The 23458-nt window shown below is 40.2% G+C and overlaps 2 protein-coding genes across 2 annotated transcripts; both read right to left on the reverse strand.

The window, feature by feature from the left end:
• Positions 1–4111: 4111 nt before the first annotated feature.
• On the reverse strand, positions 4112–13909 carry skap2 (src kinase associated phosphoprotein 2). Its single transcript, XM_074653878.1, has 13 exons — positions 13749–13909; positions 13263–13368; positions 13155–13180; positions 12435–12533; positions 11605–11685; positions 10673–10756; positions 10394–10518; positions 9966–10029; positions 9653–9775; positions 9380–9454; positions 7940–8052; positions 4432–4535; positions 4112–4326 (listed from the first exon to the last, which is right to left on the reverse strand). Exons 1-12 carry the CDS (start codon positions 13786–13788, stop codon positions 4443–4445), a joined length of 1029 nt encoding a protein of 342 aa, XP_074509979.1. The 5' UTR covers positions 13789–13909; the 3' UTR covers positions 4112–4326; positions 4432–4442.
• A 4503-nt stretch (positions 13910–18412) lies between these two features.
• On the reverse strand, positions 18413–21559 carry hoxa2b (homeobox A2b). The gene is made up of 2 exons (XM_074653879.1): positions 20096–21559; positions 18413–19296 (listed from the first exon to the last, which is right to left on the reverse strand). The coding sequence occupies exons 1-2, from the start codon at positions 20463–20465 to the stop codon at positions 18644–18646; spliced, it is 1023 nt and encodes a 340-aa protein (XP_074509980.1). The 5' UTR covers positions 20466–21559; the 3' UTR covers positions 18413–18643.
• Positions 21560–23458: the final 1899 nt, after the last annotated feature.

Consider the following 23458-nt stretch of genomic DNA (forward strand, 5'->3'; position numbering starts at 1 on the left):
CCAGACAAGTCCGAAGTGTCCGAAGGGAAACATTCATGACAATATCTGCCGCAGACAAATTGCACTGACAAAAAGGATCAGTTGGAACTAACCAACAGGGAGATTAAATACAGTATATAATACAAAGTTGACAAATACTACTACTTGGCTTTCAACCACTAGAGCAGTGATGATTTGGACTAAGTTCAAATCTTTTGTCATGATGTGCAGTAGCCAGGATTTAAGAAATACTGATTCACCAGTGCAACAAGTGCCTTTCACTGCCTAAGACTGCCACCAGAAAGTGTTAGATTTTTCCCCCCACACATTTCATAAATTAATTTAAGTGTTTGAATATATATTCTGCGATTTCTATCTCCCTAGTCCCTACACAATTATCTGAATATGAAATCCCTTCATTTTGGATTTGTGTTTTTGGCCTAAAACAGTCCAATTTTACAATTTGGCGACTTTAAAACTCATCATGTGGGATTTCAGTGTAATTGTAGCAATTAAACTCCTCTTTTTTTTTTTTAAATAAGCCCAAAACTCCCTAAATAATACTGAGAACGTCACCGTGGTGTCCTCAAAAGTAACCCTGATTATGTTATGTTATTCTGTCACACTGTACTGAAGTATAGCTCCTGTTGTACCCTGTCCTGGGCACTAAATTAGCTCAGGTTAGCCTGGCAGGACCTTTGCACAGATACACACCTAAGCTGACATTAAGTGGGAGTGATGGCAGCATTCTGCTATCAAGTGACTCAGTTAACTCAGCAAGCTCCTGTAACTCAACCCTCATACCTTTACTTCCTCTGCAGGGGGTTGTCTTACCAAAAAGCTGCTATATTAAGAGCCGGCATTGAGATGGGACCTCAACCCGAATGTGGGGTTCAACCATCTAAACCTGCGGGGGGTGAAAGAGAAGCAGTGATCAGTTTGCACAGGATTGGCAGGCAGTCAGCAGCAGTGAGGCGTAAAGAGGTACAGTGTGGAGAGGGCTGTAATTACAGTTAGAGCATCTCTCGCATCTCTGAACTCCCCTGATTACAAACTATCCTCCCAGACCATCCAGGGTCATTACTCACCTCACTAACTAGTAGAGTAAATCAGTGGCGGAGCGCTGACCTGATATTAGAGCCACAGCCAGCGAGTAAACACGGCCAGAGTACGGAGGCTGGAGCCTTGTAAATAATCTGAGTAGCAGGAGCGATGGCGTGGGAGATGTTTATAGCAGGTGGACAAACACCTGTCACTTTGATAAGCCTGATTTATCCTGAACGACATGTCAGCACATAGCTCTACCCAGCTCGAGACAGCCCGGACCCCCAACCCGACACCCTGGGACATGAGACCTGCTTGTAGCAGTGATGCTTGAGTAAGTGAGAGAGATGACAAGCAGCAACAGATTCATCAGCGTAAAGTATCAGCTGTGACATGGTGATGTTCAAGGTAGCATCCTATTGTGGGATGATGGTGATGTTTTCAAGGCCAGAAACTGGACTTGTGTCTCCTATCCAGCTCCTGAGACATAAAGGTCTTCCCTTGACATCACTGTCTGCAGAAGGCAATTAACAAGAAGGAAGACACTGCTAACATGTGAGAGAGGTGGGTGTGGCGCTTGTAATAAATGACCTGTCTAGAGCCATATTTACTGGCCTGCCACTAACCCTGATATTCGGCTCATAATATTACACATTATATATTGAAAAATCACTGAAAGGCATGAAAATCGAAGCCTCGAATTCCAGAAATATTAATTTTCAGAGCGGCCTGTCATGATGTTCGCTAGCTTTCACTTTAAATACGCCACGTCTTCTTCTCACAATGTCATAAGCCAGCTGAGGAAACCTTAATTTGTCAGCTGCCATGAGTTATGCTAACAGAAACTGACCTCAATTAAGAGTGACTTGCATTTAAAAAGTGTCTATTTCAGATTTTAAGATTTAGACCAAGAGGGGGGGGGGGAGGCTTTAATGGAATGCTGACAGAGGGCAAGTTGGAGAGGTAATACATTTCCTGAAAAATGCCAGTGGATACCACATAAATAAGGCAGTGTTATTCCTGACAGAAACTCCACCATGAAGCTGCGGTGTGATCTACGGCCGAATGACCCGGTTAAAGAGCAGCAAAAACAGCTGACAGCTTGATCAAGATTACCTCTCTCTAAAGTGGTATAGATCAAGTCTTTAGCCTTCTAACCAACCCCAGGGGTGATGGTACATGGTAATACTCAACAAAGATGAGCAGCTATCACTGTGAGCAGGGTACCAATATTGAGTTATTTACCCAGAAGGCATTAACAGAGGTAGGAAGTATAAATTATAGTTGTGGCTGTGTAAGAATGAACACACAGGAGCACTAAATTGTCAGCACAAAATGACTATGAATGTATTCTGTCCTGGATGGAAATGTGTTTTATATTTCCATCATCTTTCTCAGCAAATCTAACTTTATTTATTATTACTCAGCAGCTCAATCTATATATATTTGACCGGTAAAAGTGTATCTTTATGGTTGCGTGTATTAATTAGTGATATTCTGGTATCATTAGTGTAATTTAGTGCTCACTAGATTAATGGCACGGTGGCATTTATCTATGAAACATTATATCTTGATGTTAAATTGCAATAAAAGAACCTGTATATTCTGCAGATATGGCTGTCCAAATCTAACGGAGGGGGATGGGGGGGTGTAGTTGACATCCATTAAGGAAATCCTTTATTGGCACATAAAAATGAGGCAATATTTAGCCTTACTTGCCTTTGGCAACCTAACCCATAGCCTAACATTAAAAAGGAGGACTCTTGGGGGGGAAATATCAAGCTATGTCAGCAGGAAAGAAATATTTGTGTTCAACATCAGCACCAAAACATGTTTTAAGTGTTACATAATCTGCCTAAATGATGGAATAACACACTCAGCCATTGTCTCCACTCACCGAACATCACATTGTTCCACTACATCCCTTTCCTCCCCTAAAACAAAGCATTTCCTCTCTATTTCCAATGTAGTATATTCAATAACTAATTATGGTAATTCATTACATCTCCAATTAGCAGAGGCTTTATCGCTGCACTGTACCGTAAAGAGCAGGATTTATGTCAGCTTTGAATGTCACCCAGAGGACAGAGGACCAGCTCATCACTCAACGGGAACAAAACAGAGAGACAGGAGCGAGGAAAAAAATAGAGGGAAAATGGAGAGAAAGATATAGTGAGTTATTGGTTAATGAACACATTTTCCTTCCCATTTTCTGGCAACCTTGAGAAAACCTTGACAAGGCCACTTTTTTGTCCGCAGCAAACCAAAAAGCAGCGGATTACCCTGATGGATCAAATTGTAGTACAACTTTGGTGTTTCAGTGAGGAGGCTGTAAAAAGATATGTACAGTATGTATGTAACCTCAGAGGGATATGCCTGGGTACCGCCACCTCGCCTGCTGTCAAACAGCCCCTCAGAGGGTGATAAGCATCCCCTGCTATCGGTGTGGGTGGCTGTCTTATTAGTGTACCTCAGCCGTTTCACTCAGGCACGCAGCACAGCCAACCATCTGCCACGCTGTGATCCTCTGCCCAGCAGAGTCTCTCAGGTGCCATAAAAAAAAAAAAAACAGGGTCCCTTTGAAGCTTGGAACAAAAGTGCTGACCAGAAGAATAAACTCATTTTTAAAAAGAAAGAAATAATTTTTCATTTATCCAGGGGGTTGTGTACATATAGCACATGATTTGATATTGACATTGGCCCGATGTTAACTGCACTGCATTACAGAAGGCAAATAATGTGATTCAGCTGGGTGAAATATCATTGATAAATGCCCTCATTCTGTTTGTCTATGCATGTTAATGGTTTCCTTTCCCCCAGAAAACACTTCAACAAACCTCAACCACAGTGTTTTTTTTAAATTAATTTCTGCTGTTAACCTTCTTCCTCCTGTCTCTTGTAGACTGTCATTAATTCAGCCTGTAAACATCATTTCAAAAACAAAAAAAAACTGTCATGTGGCATTTCTGCCTTGAGCATCTCTGTCACAGAGGTAGTAATCTATGACCTCTGAAGAGACTCTATTGCCACCTTGTGGCTTAAGTCGCAGGTTAAATAATAATTCTAAAAAATGCGCTGATACAACAGATATGTGTAAACCTTTATTTATCTTGCCATTTGCAAATAACAAATTCGCCAAAAGCAGCGCGTGAAATGGTGAGGGAAAACTCTATCTTGGGTAGGAAATAAATATAAACAAGCAGTGCAACATGCAGAAACTGTAGAAAAATACTCTTAAATATGTATTTCAGTCATTTTCATCCAGTCGTCAGTCTCTTACAGTGGATATGGAAGGAAATGATCCTGGAAATGACACAATGTACCAGTTACAATATAGTGGATTTATCACAGTTATATATTAAGTGTAAGAAACTTGTTCACTGCAGTCGTGAGGTCTGAGCAACTTACATGGTGTGTATTTATAGAGCGTAAAGCTCCATCAGGAACTCTTTGGGGACGATTCCTATGTTCCCATTCTTCTCTCCGACCCACCAGCCAAAGTTCTGGTACTCCTGGAAGAGGAGACATTGAGAAAAGGAAACACATTTCATCATCTCTTTTAATTCATATAGACACCACTGAGCAGCAATTTAACCTAAAATTTAAAATGTTGTTGATGATGGAATGATGGAAAAGCTCCATAGGTACATAAAGCAGCTGTGTTACTTTGGAGTCATTGAGACTGACAGTATGTCTATCAGATGAAGCAAAGACATGGCGCCCTGGTGGCATAGGTTCAGGACGCCAACCGTGACCCACAACGTCCCCAGTTGGTGTCCGGTCAGGGACCTGTGTTGCATGTCATTCCCCATCTCTCCCTGTCATCTCACCACTATTGGCTGTAAGCACTTTCCTTACCAGCATAACCTGTTAAATATTCACAAAATCTCTTCTGTTCCCCTTTCACTCGCACCTCCAGAACAACACCTACATCCCATCAACACCTTCACATCCCCTGTTGCCTGTCCTGCCTCTCTATTCGCCGTTGGTTTTGAGACTGCACACACACACATCCCTCCGCTCCACACAAAAACCTCAGTGTGCGTATAGAGCACATCACACATAAATCTGTCACAGCGTGACAAGTAATAGCTCCAAATGGCTGTCAGCATGCCACGATGTGAGGGGGGACACTGTGAGGAGAGATCTGAGACAAGAGGAGAATACCCTCCCTCTCTCTCTCTCTCTCCCTCTCTTTGGCCAAGAGTCTGACCTCACATCAAAGTCTTCCCAGGACATGAATCAACACCGGGGATCACGCACTGACAAGGTTGAAGGAGGAGGAACCTGCACAATGTTTCAAATCTATGCCAAAACTCAGGGACGAGGAAGGGACCACATCTGTGTCCAGTTATTCCCAGGAGAGAGTAATGGATGGGAGTGATCTTACGGTAGTATTACACACAAGACGATCACTATATACAGTGATGGCATTGACTGTTGTCTGGTGACGGGCCATTCATCACGTCAGATAAAGAGCTGCTTGACTTTCTGTCCATGTCAAGTATTTATACACAGGACATGAATACAGTGAAAAGTAATTGAGTACAGCTAAATTATTAACAGATAATTAAACATCACAAGAAACAAACAGAAAAAAAATGCTGAATGTGTCACATGATTAAAATGACATTTCACAAGCCCCTGAGGGATAATATAGCAGATTGGCATGAGGTGTGTGTAAGAGTGTGTGTGTGTGTGTGTGTGTGTGTGTGTGTGTGCACGTTATGACTTCCTGAAGCTAGCCTTTGAAAAACAGCAACACCTCATTGTGTAGTTCTGGCTGACAAATAAATCGTGCTTGAGTGAGTGCGGGACACGACATGAGAACACATATACAGAGCTGTGGAGGACTAATGATACCACACACTGTGACAACACGCACATTAACACAAAACTGGATAATAATGCCACTGCACTGTCCCGTAATTTTATTACTTATTACCAAATGAAACGCTCCACAGCTGATGCACCAGTTTACAAGCACAAACTGTACAGCAAGTGATGAGGTGGAAAGATGTGCAGGCCCAATAACAACGGCAGCAACACGTTTGGTTTACTTTTTATCAACCCATCGAGCCACTTAAGTTAAGTGAGATGTTCCATCTCTCGATTAGTTTTATGTGCTGTGACTTGGAGGGCGGGGGGGCAGCATATCCGGACAACACACTCTCCCTCACTCCCAGTCAGGCCCTATAATCAACACCCAGGTCCTGACTGGGGGGTCTCGCAGCTGTAACACTACAGCTATTTCTGGCCGGTGGAATGGGGGAGGGACACAGGGTGGAGGGAGAAAGGAGAATGGGGGCGCGACTGGAAGGGGGGGGGGGAGGAGTCGACTGTCCCTTTAGCTGCAGCTGGCTGCTGCAGTCCAGACAGGTTTTATGGTCATTGCCCTCGCAGCAGGCCACAACCCCCAACACCAAGGTTTCAGCTAATGGCACTCCCAGTCTGAGTGAAAGGGCAACTTGATTCTTGGTCCTTTTTTCCACACACGAAGAAGGAGTCATAAACAGGCATTTGGCCAATGAGTGGTGAATGGTGTCTGTCTGCTTTGTGCATTTTGCTTCCTGCCATTAGTGCCAAATCAATTAATCAATTAGTTGGTCAAGAGAAGATTTTGGCAATCCATTATTTGTTTAGTCATTTATCAAACAAAATGCTGAATATTTGCGTGTTTTTGCTTCTCAAATGTGAACATTTTATGCCTTTTTATTTAGATTTTGTACAGTTGGTCAGACAAAAAAAATCTAAAGATGTCACCACGGGCTCTGGCAAATGTTGGTGGGCATTTTCTTACATTTTATAGACTAAGCATTTAATCGATAAATGAGAAAAATAAACAGAGTAATCAGTAATGAAAATAACGTACGTCCTATATGCTCCTGACTGAAAAATAATTTGAATTATCAGTCAAAATTATAATTCAGGTTTTTACAAATAAATAATGTTTTGAAGCTCATCAGTCACATGCTTTGAAGTCTTAATGGCTTTTATGTACCACTAGATGGCAGACTTGAATTTGGAAAAGGACCTGGCAGGTTGACAACAGTAGTCTCAGTTGACTTCATGCTCCATGGAAATCAAACCAGACAGGAAATATAGCCAGTCTAGATGGTGCATATTTCACACCTTCTTTCTTTTTTATTTTACTACGCAAACCACAGGGTCGACATGCATCTGTAGAAATATAAAATTCCTTGACTTATTTTCAATGTTCAAAAACAAGCTTGTTAAATGTATCACATCAAAATCCAATTCGACGTTCATATAAACCAGTTAAGCACAAAAGGGCTTCTGTTTGGTTACATAATAAAGAGGTAAAGAACGGCCCCTCAGTTCTCAGTACCTGGCACCCACGCCTAGCCGACAAGCCTCGGAAATTGTGCGTTCACTACACGTCCTCACCTGCTCTGAAACAGAGTGGCGGACTGAGCCTGGGTTTCCTGAGAACACACATTCCTATTTGGCGAGGTGAGAGAGACGTCTGAGAGGTGTGTGGGCTGAGGGCTGTTCACCGCCTGGCATGGCAGCGGCAGCGTGCTGAAACGGTCCAGATGGGAGTGATGGAATGGTGCTGTGTGCCAGCTAAGCCCAGCCTCCGCCAGCAGCACTAAAACAGTTTCCGTTGTGACACAACTAATCCCCATCACAGTGCCAGAGAGAGAACCTAGCCATCAGCCGTCCACCTCCAGGCGGTGGGCCAGGTGCTGCCAGTAAAGGATACGAACAGTCGGTTCCTCTGAGGGCCTAGAAATAACTCACTTTAGGTGGTCTGGGACCAACAGAACCGCTCTGACTACAAACCTCATCTCACAACCTTTGCATCACAGTCTGGTTTGAGCTCATCCTGGCTTCACCGTGCATCAAGAAAACACTCATTAAGGGACACAAGCAGGGCTCCCCCTAACCATACCTTGCTCAGGATGTAGATGGCATCTCCACGCTTGAAGGACAACTCGTCTGGGTGGTCCCCTGCACAGTCCCATAAACCCTGGTAGAAGTTTGGGTAGTCTGTGCTCTTATCAACTGGATGGAAAAGAAGATGATGACAGATTAGGTGCTTTATATTCTATAGAGACTAATAACATTAAGCGTGCTGGTCTGACACAGCAATGATTGTTTATGTGCAGCAAAGCCAACAGGAGGCAGCGGAGAGCCTAAAATAGAACTGGAGGCTGTGTGCCAAGTTCATACTACCTACTTGGTTTAGAGTATGTAACATGTTCACACTGGCAATGTGACAAAATGAGGTACATTCAAAACCAGTCAGTATGCAGACTACAAAAACACAGATTTTTGAGTTCAACAACGCAATGCACCAAAGAGATGGAGGACTAATTGTGGATGGAGGTGAAACAGCTCCAGGAACACCTCAGAATAACTATTATCTAGCTTTGTCTTTGTTAGGTTTAATCTGCAGCGTCATTGTAAAGTGGACGATTAGTTGATTATTCCATTGGCAGAAAATGAATCTGCAATGATAACCGATTCATTTTTTAAGTAATTTCTTTAAGCAAAATACGTATTTGCTTCTCAATTGTGAGGATTTGATTGTTTTATATCATTTTAAACTGAATTTCTTTGGACTTTGGACTGTTGGTCAGACGAAACAAGACATTTGAGGAGGTCACATTGGACTCTAGGAAATTGTGATTGATATTTTTTATTATTTTCTGACATTTTGTAGACAAAATGATTAAATCGATAATAAAAATAATCATTAGTTGCAGCTTTATTGTAAAGCGGCAGTTTGTTCGCCTTTGCACAGCGTATGTATTACATCATTTTCTGTTGGTATGAAAATGAAAGTATGGTGTTTTTTGTTTTACTAACTGCAAAAAAAAAACAGCAAACTAGAAATTTTACATTATAGTATGCTGTCTATAATCATTAAGTAGTAGGAATTAGGACACAGCTGGTTTCTTGGCAGTTAATGTTTCCACCTCTCATCCTATTTATTGATCTGAAGTGGGACCACTTCCTGTTTGTAGGCGACCCTCAAGAGTGTGTTCATGTTGTGGGAATGTTTACATAGATACAGAAGATAGAGATGGATAGCATGCTATTTATGCACTTAAACGCATCACTTGTTGTAAAGGAAGTTGGCCAACTAGGTTAAAAGTTATTTCCAGCATTGTGTTAACTTTCAGTTGCGCATAAAACTTCCTCTTCAAATGTCACTTCCTTTTATCGGCAGCTTACAAGGTTGAGTTTGCTCAGAACCACAAAGAAACTATGTGTGACCAAGAATTGATCACAATCCAATCCTATCTTCTGTTTATATAGGGAAAGTTACTACAGTCTAATCCACAAATCAATAAGAAACACAAATGTCTGTGCCTGTGCTGTGTACCTGAAGCAGGAGGAGCAGGTTTGCTGGCTGGTTCCACTTTTGGAGGAGGCTTAGCTGGAGTGGGCATGTCCTCCTCTGGAGAAACAAGACCAGATATTGATGGATGAGTGAGCTATGAATTAAAGGTTATGATTCTCTGTCTAAGCAGTGAGCAAATAAATATGTAATGGCAAACTCTTTGGATTGAAAAACAATATCAAAGAGATGCTTGCAGTTTGTTAATGTTCTGTGGGACAATAGAGTTCATCACAGTGATACAACATGTGGTTGGACCTGGGAGCTCTTCATAGATGTCTTCATCGATCGGCGCAGACTCAGCTGTATCTTCTATAGCTCCAACATCATCATACACTTCCTGGTCCTCCTCATCCTCTTCTGGGATGATGCCTGTCATATCTACAAACAGAGGGACATAGTACATTTGCCTTATTAGACTTGACTTATCCACCCATACATTACTTGCCGATAATATTTAGAGAATTTTGTTAATTTTGGGGGGTTTTTTTATTCATGAAGAAACAAATGATGCTGGTTCTGACATTAAAGAGCATATATGAGTTTTTTTTATAATTGAAACAGTTCAAACCTCTCAAGACAAAGTCTACTTGTTTCACCCATTCCTCCGCCTCTTTCGCCGTTGACGCACTAAACTGTGATGAAAGAGGAGAGAAATGAAAACTGCAGTCAGTGCAACATGCAGCTCTACATATATTAATTAACATAAACAAATAATACTGCATTTATGCATAGCAAAATGTTCCGCATGGAAGAGCCCGAATGTTAGAAACACTCATTTAGACTTTTTAAATATGCGTGTCAGGTTGAGCCAATGCAAAGGCAGCAGTGTCGCATGAATGAATAGGTTTGTAAAAATAACGATTTAATGAAGTGCATGTACACACGCGCCTTGCCAAATTTTTAAACATGGCACATCTCAAATCCACGCTTGTTTTTCAATTAGGACGTACACTTAGAACAGCGGTGACTCAAATCATCACCAAGAGACGAGCGCACCTGATAGACTCGCTTGTCTGGAGCCGTGATTTCGAAGCTACAGTCTTTCTTTGAGTCCTTCCGTAAGGCGCAGTTCATCTTGACGGTGTAGCCATCGATACTGAACTCCCCCTTCTGCTGCTTGTCTGGTTACAGGAAATTAAAACAGCATCATTAATGGTTCAGATACAACAACTGCAATGTCACTGTCAACAGCAGAATGCCCAACATGCATCTGCTTCAGTTTTCTCAAACAGTATGTGATTCATAATTGACTGGGATGAAATGTGGAGAAAGTACCTTTCTCATGGCCATAATAGTAGAAGGTGTGATGGCTCAGAGCGCACCATCTCTTCTGCCACTCGGTGCCAAAAAAGCTGTGATCTGTGGAGGGAAAACCAACAATAATCAACCTCGAAGATATAGATCATTTTCTGGTTATGTTTTAGGGGGCAATTAGAACTGCGGATTGATAAATAATGTGACAATGCCGACGGGATTTGGGGTGTTATATCATTTGATATCCTAATTGTAGGTGGAGCTGCCGTTTTGTCTTTATACAGTAAATATCCTTTTTTATTTGCATGGAAGCTTTGCCTGAAGAGGACCTTGTAGCTCAAACACCCGATTTGACTGTTATCAGATGATTAAATAGGCATTATCAGTCGCTATAAGCCCCATAGATGTGGGTCAATAGGGGCCTACTATTTTGTAAAACTGAAAGCGAAACGTGAAAGCAACACGTTCTAACAAGTTGTAAAACTGACTGAAAGATTACGTTTTGAACACAAACAAAAAGTTTTTTTTAGGTTTAGACAACAAAAGCACTTGGTTAGGTTTAGGGAAAACATTGTGTTCTTGCTTAAAATAACTACATTTGAAAAGTGAAAGTGAAACTTAAAGCTTGTGAGCCCAAAGACAGTTACACGTTTTTACACGGGATGCAAACCCGGCCTCCTGGGTGAAAATCCTGAGATTTATGTTTGTGTTTCGGTGATCTACCAATAGATGATAAAACCTAATATTAAGTGTAGTAGGCCCCTACTGACCTACATCTAAGGGGCTTATAGCGATGGATAACGCCTATTTAATGGCCTGATTAACAGTCTAATCGGCTAGTCAAAACACAACATCAATACATTTTTTGTTAGCTTGCAAATTTAAGTGTGCGATATCCTCTCCATTAAAAAAACAAACTGTCTTATATGGATGTTATTGGCAGAACAACCCACCCTTTCTGCGCTTCTCAAGGTATCCCGCTTTAAAGACAGACGGCAGGTCCTGAGCCGCCACAGGTGGGGACTGCTGGGCACCTGGAGAAGAGTTGAGGAGTCCCATCAAAGTGTTTTTAATACGTAAAAGTAAAAATTACATTTGTTATTTAAAATGTTAAAACACAAACAGATGGGTTTCTGGTTAAATTCATGTATGTAATTTGTAATGTATTCAACTGACTGATATCAAAACAAGTAGCAATGGAGTAGTAGCCATGGAGGCTCCACTAAGCACTGTTTTGCTTCTCACTAGTTCCCCTTGCAGCGTGCAACTTCAATGCAAATGTTCAACTGCTGTGTCAAAGTTGCTTTGTGTGAAAGAGTAGCCATAAAACTGGCAGCTGCTTGCAGCCCATAAACCCCAGACCTCTAACAGCCACTTCACAAGGATTTCCCTCATTCTCTATTTATAAAAGTAAACACAAAATCTTGCATATTGCCATGATGGTGCGTACGGGGTTAAAGCTACTGTATACGGAGGCATGTTTTTTCTCAAACTACAACCATGGCAGTAATGTTGAGTCCCCAGACTGTGGCTGAGAGCAATAAAGCATGCTCTAGCTGTCAAAGGGGAGGGGTGAAAGAGGTGGTGGGAGTAGCAGTCGCGCCCCCAAATTGCTTCCCAAGTATGTTGCCAAGTTACAGTTGGAATGTCTCCCTCATTGTGCCACTCAAAGTCACTTTCTCCAAGGAGCTGACCCAGAGATCTGTATATGCCAAGATGCAATTTTCACTACTTTAATCCACAGCTTGTTAGCAGAGTTAGCGACGTCTGCTAAGTGGCTTACCATCCAAGGCGTCTTCGTCCTTGTCTGTGCGCTCCGACTGCAGCGACCCTCCTTCGTTGTTGCTGTCAACTTCCTCATCATCATCTGAGTCATCTCCGCCTACTCGAGTAAACAGAAAGTGCAGTAAAGTGTGGTAATGGTACAAGTTATATTGTAAACACAGTGGTTCCCAACCTGTTGTGTATGTGTGAAGAGTGGTTTTCCCTTTTCAGACTGTTAGAATATGTTTTAAAAGGCACTAGCTGCAACGATTAATTGATTATTGTCAACTATTAAATTAATCGCCAACTATTTTGATAATTGATTAATCGGTTCGAGTAACTTTTTAAGGAAAAGAAAATTCTCTGATACAATAAAAAGACATTTGAGGACGACATCTTGGGCTTTGGTAAACACTGATCGACATTTTCACCATTTTCTGTCATTTTATAGACCAAACAACTAAGTTGCAGCCCTAAAAAACACAGTACTTTACCAGAATAAAGCAAATAATAGTGAAAAGTCTGAAAATAAATGCCGGAATTTATATTTTTCTTATTTTCTAAGTTGGTAATCCTCATTTGTGTAAATGAGACGATACATTGTAAGAGGTTTATCCTGATATAATAAATTTGACTCATCGCGTGACCTCTTAGATTCATGCCGTGACCTCTTGAGTGGGTCCCGATCCTCAGGTTGGGAACCAATTTATTCAATATACTTGATCAGATTAAGACTCACTTTTGTCCTTGAAATCATGCGGGAAACTGTTGGAAAGACGGAAAAATGGATGTTAACAATTTTCACATTAGAATCTTTAAAAATCAACTCCTGCTAAAACAGACATACCCCAATTTGACCTCTTTAATCCGTTTGATGAAGGCATCCCTCTTCTCTTTTGCCTTCTTGCTTAGATTTTCCCCTTTTAATCCTTCACCGAGGAAACATTCTACGTCTACAAAACAAGAACAGCAGGTAAAACATGCATACAATCTGATACCACCTTACAGATTGTGGTGTGTTTTATTTGGCAGTGCAATGGCCCAGTACTGCTGGAGATCATATTACCTTTAAAAAAAACACAACAACAGTTCATTGTTTGGTTTCTCATCAGCATGAATGAAATATAGCAACTGGACTAAAGTGCATCTGACTAAAAAACTAAGTCATCCATATTGAGAGTGAACTTCCTCTTTTACAACAACAGTCTGTGGCACAAGCTGGACTTTGTGGCACAAGCCCCTCACCCTCCTCTCACCCTCCTCTCACCCTGAGTGAACACGGAAAACAACCTCGTGTTAAACTAAATAAACATTAGTTTATGAAGGTTTTTACCTGAAATGAGCGTCGCTAACTCCTCTGGAATCGCAGGCATTGTACTGATAGTTAGTTCCTGGCAGCAGTGGACCGTCCAGCCAACAGGGAAACTTCACATGACGCGGAAGCAGCAACGACTTTACGCACACGGAAGTTCATCTGCTAATTATTTATTGAAGTGACCACACAGCTGCTGCAGCTGCAGAAAAAAACCCTGTGAAACCTGCCTGCAGTGTTAAGAATGTCCCAGTAAAATAACAGTAAAGATCTGGCAGCAGGGTTGCCTTTATGTTACTGTAAAATTAACATTATACTGTCGCTGAAATTTACAGCTTTGTACTGTTAATGAAAAATACAGTTTGAACTTTATTAATTTCACAGTATTTTACAGTTAATTTACTGTTTAAAGATACATTATATAGCTGTTTTTCACCTTTCTTTTATATTATCTTACTGATTTGTTTTAATGCACTATTTAGGTTGTATTTTTTACATACATTTTAATAAACATTATTTTTTGCCTAGATGAATAGACTTAGCAGTTTACAGACATAGGAATAGTCACACTAAATACAATTAAAGGCACTTGTTAGGAAAAAGGCTATAATAGACTTGTTGATACTTTTCCCAAAATGTCTGTCTATAGCTGTCTACAAGCACAGAATGCAAACTATAACAACATGTGAGTGAAGAACAATAAAGCTAATTCACTGATTTTACAATCATGTACAATGTACAAGCCTCACATGAGCAGATCAGGTCCCAGAATTAAAAAAATACTGCATGAAACTGTTACTGATGATACTTTAGACAGTTGATCAGCAGTAAAGTGCTGTTTTTAAGAATGCATTATAGTTCACTTAAAAAGCGGCCTATGAGCGTAATTTAACAGGTTTTCTTTTGTATTAACAGTAAAGCACTGTTTTTAGCAATAACAGGTTGATACTGTTGAAATCCTGCTGTAAATTAACAGCAATTGTTTACAGTGTGTTGTTCAACATCCACACTGACGTTTATTGCATCTATCAGCTTTTGTGTGTGTGTATATAGTTTTGACTGCTACTGATGACTTGGGGAGTTGATGCTTTAATGGAGAAATGGGTCTTTACAGACTAATAAAGTCAGCAGATATAACGCATGATCATATTTTTGATTGATTCCAGATCATATTTCTCTGGTACTTAAGTCTGCGTGACTGACTCTCTTGGACACATTGGGAGTGTCTTTTTTTTACAATGATGCAAGCACTTTGGGTTTATGAATGTGTCAACATTGTAAATCTAAACAGGGATCATTAATAGTCGAGTTGAGAAGGCAATTATATAAAACTGTTCTACAGGGGTCTGTCTGTGCCAGGTTTTTTTTTTATTTTGTCTTTGGACAACATAGATGTTTGCAACTTCTGCTGGTTTATTCCTGCACACTTTACATACTTGCATCATTTGTGATTTTTTTTTAATCAGTTTCTATTGAACACTCAATGACAAACACTCTTTCCCCCATCCTATCTGATGCAAGAGTAAACTTTTTGAACCTCACTTCTCCTTTGCCTCCTGGGGAATTCAGTGAAAGCAGCTGGTTGTCATATTGTTTATAAAGGTGTCCGTCATGCATTAGTCATCTTTTGACAGGCAGCATCACCCAATCCAGGTTTAAAGGCTGAGCCTTTGAACTGTATAGCCTGTTGTTGTGGAGAAATGAGACAGAAATGTCAGTGTAGAGCTTCAGCTTGTTCTTTAGCTGCAGGTGGTGGACGGTGTTTGTCAGTCTCTCCCCCCGAGAAACACTTTATTTCCTCCAGTTTTCAGCAGCTTTGGGAAGACTTTAACACCCACAATATCTATTCTAGTTCTGTATTGTCTCTCTTTGTCATAGAGGAAAAGATAGGATACTTGATATAAGATGACAGCGATGCATTTTTCTACACTTTTGCTTTATAGCTTTGATTAAAGCAGCAGTGGGTAGAATTTGAGCAAATACGATTAAAAAAAAGTTATTTTTATAAAATGGTCACTATATCCTGACAGTAGTGCATGAGACAGGTAATCTGAAAAAAAAAATCATGTGCCTCTTTGTCCTCTGGTGTCTTCCGGTGCTCCAAATGGCATCTGCAAGATTTCAGAGACCGGAGGAAAACAACCAATCAGAGCCGAGCTGGAGCCTTGCCGTCTCTGAGCAGCTGTCAATCACTTGCCAACTCCGATCAAACGGTCAAACTAAGCAGCACTGATAAAATATGAATCAATATTCTGTTACTGTAATGCCTATTTCTCGTCTGAAATGTTTTCAGAATCATCTTGTAGTGTGCTGTTTAGCTGTAAAATTAGAAAGTTTGTGACTTGGCAGCCATGTTGAGACCAGTTGAAGAAATACCAAGCACCGCCTACCAGCCCGAGCACGGCCAATAGGAACGCTCAATAGGAACGCTCAATAGGAACGCTCTCTCTGAAATTACCTGTGATTGGTTAAAGTCTCCCGTAGCAGACCAGATTGTTTGAAGCCTGAAAACAGAGCCATGAGGAGGTGCAGGAGTCTAGTTTTCTCTTGAAACACTTGAATTACATAATGCTGAAAGGTTATTAATATAAATTTTCCCAATGATGCCAAAAATATACTGCCTACTGCAGGTTTAATTGTTAAAATGTTATGGATGTTTATTCTGAATCATCCTGAGAAAAAGAAGCACTATAGACCTTTAGATCTTTGGGTGATTGCCGTGTGATATACAATCACATTCCTCACTTCAGTTGAGGATATTGAACCTTAGATCATATTGTTTCACATATTCCGATGCCACTTCCTGTTCAGAGTTATCTGAGTAACATTCTTCATGAGCCACAAATCCTCTGAGGTCATTCAAAACCTGACCCCCTCCTGACCTGGCAGTAGTTCCTCCCAGCTTGGAGAGGAGAGGAGAGCCAGCTTGACCTTTGACCTGTATGTGTGTGTGTGTGGAGGGAGGGATCTGCTGGCTCAGTGTTGTATCTAGTTTCCCATAAAGCTTCATCTCCCTGCCATTGGTTCCTTCCCCTTTTATCCCTCATTACATCTTTATGATTCACTCGTTGACCAAGCTGCTCAAAGTCACCAAACTATTTCATATAATCATAAAGAAATGAAATAATCAAAATCATTAATCTGATTATATTGTGATTAAATATGCAATGGGCTGCCATGGTGAATGTGGGGACAAAATGTTTTATTTTTGTGCTCATAAAAAGAAAGTAGCAGAGTGTGCTGAGGAATAAATAATGAACATGTGGGCCTATTTGTGGTTAGTCTATGTCTGTAGACAGTGGAGACACTGACATGCTGACACAGTGTGAACATGCTATTTAAAATTAGCTCAGCGGCTTCAGCACCAAACCTCTTGGGCTTTCTAGACTTTTTCCTATCTATTTTCAAAATGTTCACAATTAGCCATCACTTAGTGGTATATCTCAGCAGGAATAGCAGTTCACCACCTCACCTCACCTTTTTTATTATTGCTGTGAGGCTCTGAGTCCATCCTGAGACACAGAGCCTATAAATGAATCACTTTGCCTGCAGACTCTGGTCAGAATAATTGATCAGTGTGATTGTTAATCTTGTGATTCCTGGAGCAATCTCTGGCTTTTCATCGACCAATTCCCCCTAAACATTTAATAACAGCATCCTAATAAAGAAAGGCTGCTGTGACACTGTGGCTTCTCTATCGAGCCGAGGCTCAACTGGTCGGTGGGAGGAATTCCTTCAGCAGTAAACTCTGTTTGGTCCAGTTTAACATACATTTACCTTAATTTTAACGTACATTAACAATATACTATAAATTACTGTAATAAATACATTCTGAGAGGCTATTTACCTGATATCTGGTCTATTTTACTCTATTGTATTTACAAATTAAATTATAGTTTACACCAATTTAGGGTGAAAAATCGTAATTCAGCTGCTTTGAATTAACTTTTAAATCATAAAAGTTTTGGAAAAAAAACAACAACAATGGCGTATGGAGCGATTCTTAATTTCAAAACGATTGTATTACACTGCGGATCATGGCTATAAACAAGCACCATCAGTGCTGTGAGTTTTATAGGCAATAAAATTTAATTAGAGAGCCAAGAAAAGTCATAGCTTTTGGCCTGGGACTCCTAGCAGGCAATTCTCACTGCACATGTTCTTTTTCTGGGTTTCAGCATCATGCGGAGGCAATGAATCTGCTTTTTTTCCTACTCCGATAAATTATTGAGGTCTGTACCAGAAGCATGGCCACGTTGGAAAAAAATCTTTCAACAAAAAAATAAACAAAGATTAAAAAAAACAAACTGGGATGCAACAATTTGACATTTATATCACTTGCATTTATTTGTATTTCAGAGTGCTCACTGCATCTAATTGTTTTGGGAAAGTTTGAGTATATGAAATCAATAGTGTCTTTATACTAAAGAACATTTTAAATTAGACTATAATTTATAAAAAATATCCTGTGGCTTTTTCCTGTTTCCAGTTTATGGTATCCTTATTTGAATATTGTGAGAAACTACATTCAGCATTATAAATTATGCATGAACATAATTAATTTCTCTTCCGGCCGATATTCTAATATACATTTTATATTTTATTGTATAGGCCTAAAAAAATCAATGAGCTTTCCAGACTTTCTTACTGTGAAATAAGACAACATAGCGCTGCTGTTTTCCAATCAATGCAAAATTTTATTTCAAGAAAAAATATTCTGCTCAGTTATAAGTCTCAATCCATATAAAAAAATAAACTCTTCCTCTCGCAGCCTATAATGGAATAAACTAGGCTAAATAGCTTTGTTGTTTTTTGCTTTAACTTACCTTATTTGTGAGATCTATTAACACTAGTATACACTGAGTATAAAACAAGTGTCTGAATTCAATTTTTAAAAAAACATGTTGGGTTTAATTTCAATAGCTCAAGTTTTGCAAGTCGATTGTTGTGAGTGTTTCTGAGAAAAGGTCAAACGTGTCGGATGATAAAGACAGGGGACTTTGTGCCGAATCTGACAAACTTGGTGAGAAAGAGGAGGAGGATGAGAAAACTTGGAAATCCTGCAAAGAGACGTCCAAACCCGGGGAATGATCATTGTCCTCCGGGCCTATTGTTGACACGCAGATGGGAACAGTGGGCGCAAAATGTTTCAGATTTTTCTCATTGCTGTTCAAAGGGCTTTGGTTGTCCCCATTGTGCCCGTTGTGACACGGTTGTGAAGTTAAGGTATTTTGGTGGAAATAGCTCTCCCTCTCCAAGCTGCTGTCCTCCTCCTCCTGCTCCAACTCGTCCGCGTATTTGCCCTCACTGTCCCGGTTCTCCTTGCAGTGTGTCTGCCTCTTGTGCTTCATCCTCCTGTTCTGGAACCACACCTTCACCTGCTTCTCAGTTAAATCCAGCAGAGCGGCTATTTCCACTCGCCTCGGTCTGCACAGGTATTTGTTGAAATGAAACTCCTTCTCCAGCTCCAGGAGTTGGGTGTTGGTGTACGCGGTCCTCAACCTCCTGGATGATGCGCCTCCACCACCATCACCGACACCAACTCCAACATCTGGCACCTCTGGTGAACCTAAAAACAAAATAAACCAAAAAGTATTTTTTTTTTAATCACAGAAAAGCTGGAGAAAAAAAATAAAACAGCATGTGTGTGTGTTTGGATAAAAACAAGCTCTGTATATAGGGTTAAACTTGCGCCTGGACTGGGAAGATTTATGGGCCCCCGGCAGAATATGATGGGTCTGCGTGGACAGGGCAGGACGGAGGGTGAAGATTAATGAACATGCCAGCTGCCGGCACCGTGTAAGAATAATCTATCACTCTCCATTACTGTCAAACATTAACACTCTTACACTTGCATCACAAGTCAGTGCGTTACTTGATGAGATTAAGCATGCTTAAATCAAAATCCCTATATTGGGCTTTAAAAAGGGACGCCCACGTTGCGTAAAAAGAAGGCCAAAAAGGGATGCAGTCCGGCAATATTTTTCACTATCTGTTTATATCATGTTTATTTTTTTTATTTATAGCTTAATTTGTATATTGTGTATTGGTTAGAAATTGATTTTTTTTATTCTTATTGTGGCAAATTTCTGTAATTAAAACGTCTACTCTTTTAAGATACTCCCTGGTTGTCGTTCCTTAGCCAGCACTTGTGGTGGGTGTTACATTATTTTATTCTAACGTTTTTATCTATTCTTTTGTTATTATTATACTGTTTAACTTGCACCAACAAAACAAAAGCAAATTCCTAGTGTAGAACTTTAACACCTGGCAATAAACACCATTCTGATTCTGATTCTGATTCTGGAATCCTCAGACAACCAGGAGCCTTTTTTTTTGCATGGAGGTTATTAATCATCATGTCTTGCCTTGGGGGGAGAAGTAGAGTGGTGAGGAGTCAGTAGTTTCAGCATCAGCAGCAGTGTGGTTTCTCTTGATGCTTTTCTTCTCCTTCATCCACGGGTACTCCGGGTGCAGCCTGGATGCAGCCTGCAGCGGCTGCTTGGAGCGGCTGCTGTGGCTGTGGCGTGGGTGGTGGACGGCCGGGTTCAGGCCGTGGATGATGGTGGTGTGCTCATCAAAAGGAGGAGGAATCAGTGTCGACTGTGAAAGCGCCGAGCTCTTGATTGATGAACTTTGAAATGCATCACCGACAGGGTTGGCGAGAGATGTCAGGCACTCTGCGAGCGACGGCTGGCTGTTGATGAAACCACTTTCTCTCCCAAATGCGTAATTCATCTCCTCCTCTCTGGTCTCGGAAACTTGAAGTTAATTCAGATTAATAATAATAAGCAGCAGTTTTTATTGTCATAAACTATACTAAACTCGATATAGTCGTATATATGGAAGACCTCTTATGCCATAAACTATTGCTTTCATGAGGACATGGGTTGGAATTAGACCGTGCTGCTTGTCACATGATTGCATCTGCCCAATGACAATTTGGGGTTTTTATCAAAAGAAGCCACTGTCCCCTGTGATTGATCGAGAAAGTCTGGAGGGGTAACGCCTCATTCCGGGGGGGGTTTGCTTTATTTACACATTTTTTTGGGGTCAGTTTGTTCCCCCCCCCACCCTTGTACCCCCTGCGCGTCCACGCAGTCTGCCCTACGAGTACGCGCGCGCGTGAGTGTGTGTGCATTTCAAGTCAAGTCAAGTCAAATTTCTTTTTTTTTTTTTTTATACTTTATTTTTTCCCTTTTTTCAACGCTGTTTTCATATATGCAATCCACTGTTTGTAATTACAACAGTCTATAAACCAACTTTTAAGTAGATGAGCTTTACAGACAAACCCATCAAGTACACTATAGAGAAAACAACCTCAACATTCAAAACCAAAATGTATTTTCTATAGCACATTTAAAACAACATCAGTTGACCAAAGTGCTTTACAGACATAGGCAGAATAAAAACAGGTCAACAGTGCAGACAACAAAATCTGAAACACACCCACAGACATAGACCACGATACAAATCCATGAGTAAAAAGACTGTTATAATGAGCATTTATTAAAAAAAAAAGGCCAATTAGTAATCACAATTCAAGTGCATTCAAATAAGCCAAAGAAAAGAGGTGTCTTGAAGCTGTGCTTTGAAAGACTCTGTATAAAGGGAGCAGGTCTGATGTGGAGAGGCAGTTTGTTCCACAGACCATAGGGCATCTATTTGTAGTGTGGCTCTCTCCACAAATCATTTCAGCAGTCACATTTGTGTCTCATAATGCAGGCGACGCCCACAGTCGTTATCAGTGCCAAGGCGTTAATCTTGAGACTTTCTGGAAGGTATTGCTCAGAGAGAGGAAAAGCTGCACCACCAGACACCCAATAAACACATCCACCCATCCCCCAACACACACACACACACACACACACACACACATACAGGAGAGAGAGAGAGAGAGAGAGAGAGAGAGAGGAAAGATGACTTTTTAATAGGTTACAATGTGATTTTGAGTGCATCTGATTTTGGTGTAATTATAAGCTTCCCAATACATTATGCTATTAGCATATAGGTCATTTTTCATTATAAAATGTAGTCTTGTACGGTAACTTTGAGCAAATATGATTGTAAAAGTGTATCTTTGTCAAAAGTCTTGAAAAAATGTAAGGGATCAAGATTGTGGTATAGGATTTAAAAATAACAATTGGCCGATATATTGTCATTTGAATAGTTTTAAAGTAGTTTTTATCAGTAGGGTCATATAGTAGGAAGTCCATATTATGAAATGTATATTCAAATGATCTTTTTCCTCCCAGAACAGCTCTGTCTTTAAATATAAAACACCAATCTGCTGTTAGTGGTATGGTTTTCACAGCTTTAGAGCACAAGACAGTGAAACATGACTGAAAGACTACTTGAAAACAATATCTTTTGTCAATGTAAGAAAGGAGTATAGGGTTATTTAACATCACCATTTTAGTAGTTTATAGCTCCCTGTCCTATACATCCCATTTCATTTATTTTATTCCACCTTATAGGGATGATGTTGAACTGAGCCATCATCCTTCCACCTCAGCATTATTGGTTATAACATAGCGGAGAGCAGAAATGATTTGTTCACTGTAGTGTGAGGCAGAGGAAAGGTGGTGGATCTGATGGCTGTTTATTGCTCCGGCTCTAAACAAAGAGCCCTGGTACTCTGCGTGTGATCAATCTTTCTCTCCAAAAGGTCTGACAGCTCCCTGCCCTAAGAACACGTTTAAACCATCTAACACTCCCTTAGATCATATATGGCCAGGAAGAGGACAGACACTCTCTAGGTAAAGGCTGTAGGAGAAGTTTTCTATGTAGAAATGTAGGGATTTATTAAAGAAGCATCGGATGAGACGCACAGCCATTACGCACAAAAGCTTTTTTTTGCTCGATAATAAATCAGAAATCCATCTAAAGACCAAACTCTGTCGCTTTTTCGTTTTCTAAAAGGACTATACTGGCACAGGACAAACACAGAGGACTTGGTTAGTGGTATAGAAACGAACGGAGCAGCTTTTATACATAGGATCAATTGTTTGCTCATGAGGTGAGTGGGTGTTGGCATTCAGCAGAGATCCCATTCAGTCTCTACCTTTCTCTGTGAACAAGTCTTTCTCTCACATGTTCAGAATAATTCAGTTTTACCACATTTGCTTGAAATGTTTGATTTTACTTCATTAGTGTATTTTTACTTAATTTTATTTGTAAGAATGGATGCAATGGTTTATTTGTAAGGATGTACTCTGAATGTAAACGAATAATATCCTTATATTCTTATAATATTAGGCTATATATATTGAAGATATATAAATAACTGACTTAGCAATTAATTCAATTTACTTAAAATTGAACCGAATAATTTGTGTGTAGCTCATTGTTAAGCATGTATGGTTATTGCTTGCAAATTATTATCTAAACTAGCCACATTAATCGACTATTTCTTCTTATTTGATGTGCAAATAAATTATGTTTTATATGGACAATATAAAACTGTCCCTATATATTTAAATTGAGACAGGTAGAAAGAAACAGAACAAAGAGAACAAAGAAGTCTTCTGGTGAATAAATAAACCTACAATATTCAACAGAAACTGAACACTGCGACATGTTATTGAACATTTTGTTTTTTGCAACTACATTTTGATTTTAAGTCTGCTGTTGAAGCAGACATGAAGCCACATTTTGCTGCTTGTTAAACGGGTGCAGACAGAAGACGGTGTCCGTCTGTTGTGAGACAACGAGAGACATCTGGGAAGCAA

Source organism: Sebastes fasciatus, chromosome 12 (assembly GCF_043250625.1).
Source record: "Sebastes fasciatus isolate fSebFas1 chromosome 12, fSebFas1.pri, whole genome shotgun sequence".
NCBI lineage: Eukaryota > Metazoa > Chordata > Actinopteri > Perciformes > Sebastidae > Sebastes > Sebastes fasciatus.

Coding starts and splice junctions, on each gene's coding strand:
- skap2 (XM_074653878.1), bottom strand. CDS start 13,788: ATGCCTGCGATTCCAGAGGAGTTAGCGACGCTCATTTCAG. Junction 12,534..13,154: donor GCATGATTTCAAGGACAAAA/GTGAGTCTTAAT, acceptor TTACTCGAGTAG/GCGGAGATGACTCAGATGAT. Junction 4,536..7,939: donor CCATCTACATCCTGAGCAAG/GTATGGTTAGGG, acceptor CTCCTCTTCCAG/GAGTACCAGAACTTTGGCTG.
- hoxa2b (XM_074653879.1), bottom strand. CDS start 20,465: ATGAATTACGCATTTGGGAGAGAAAGTGGTTTCATCAACAGCCAGCCG. Junction 19,297..20,095: donor ACTCTACTTCTCCCCCCAAG/GCAAGACATGAT, acceptor TTTTGTTTTTAG/GTTCACCAGAGGTGCCAGAT.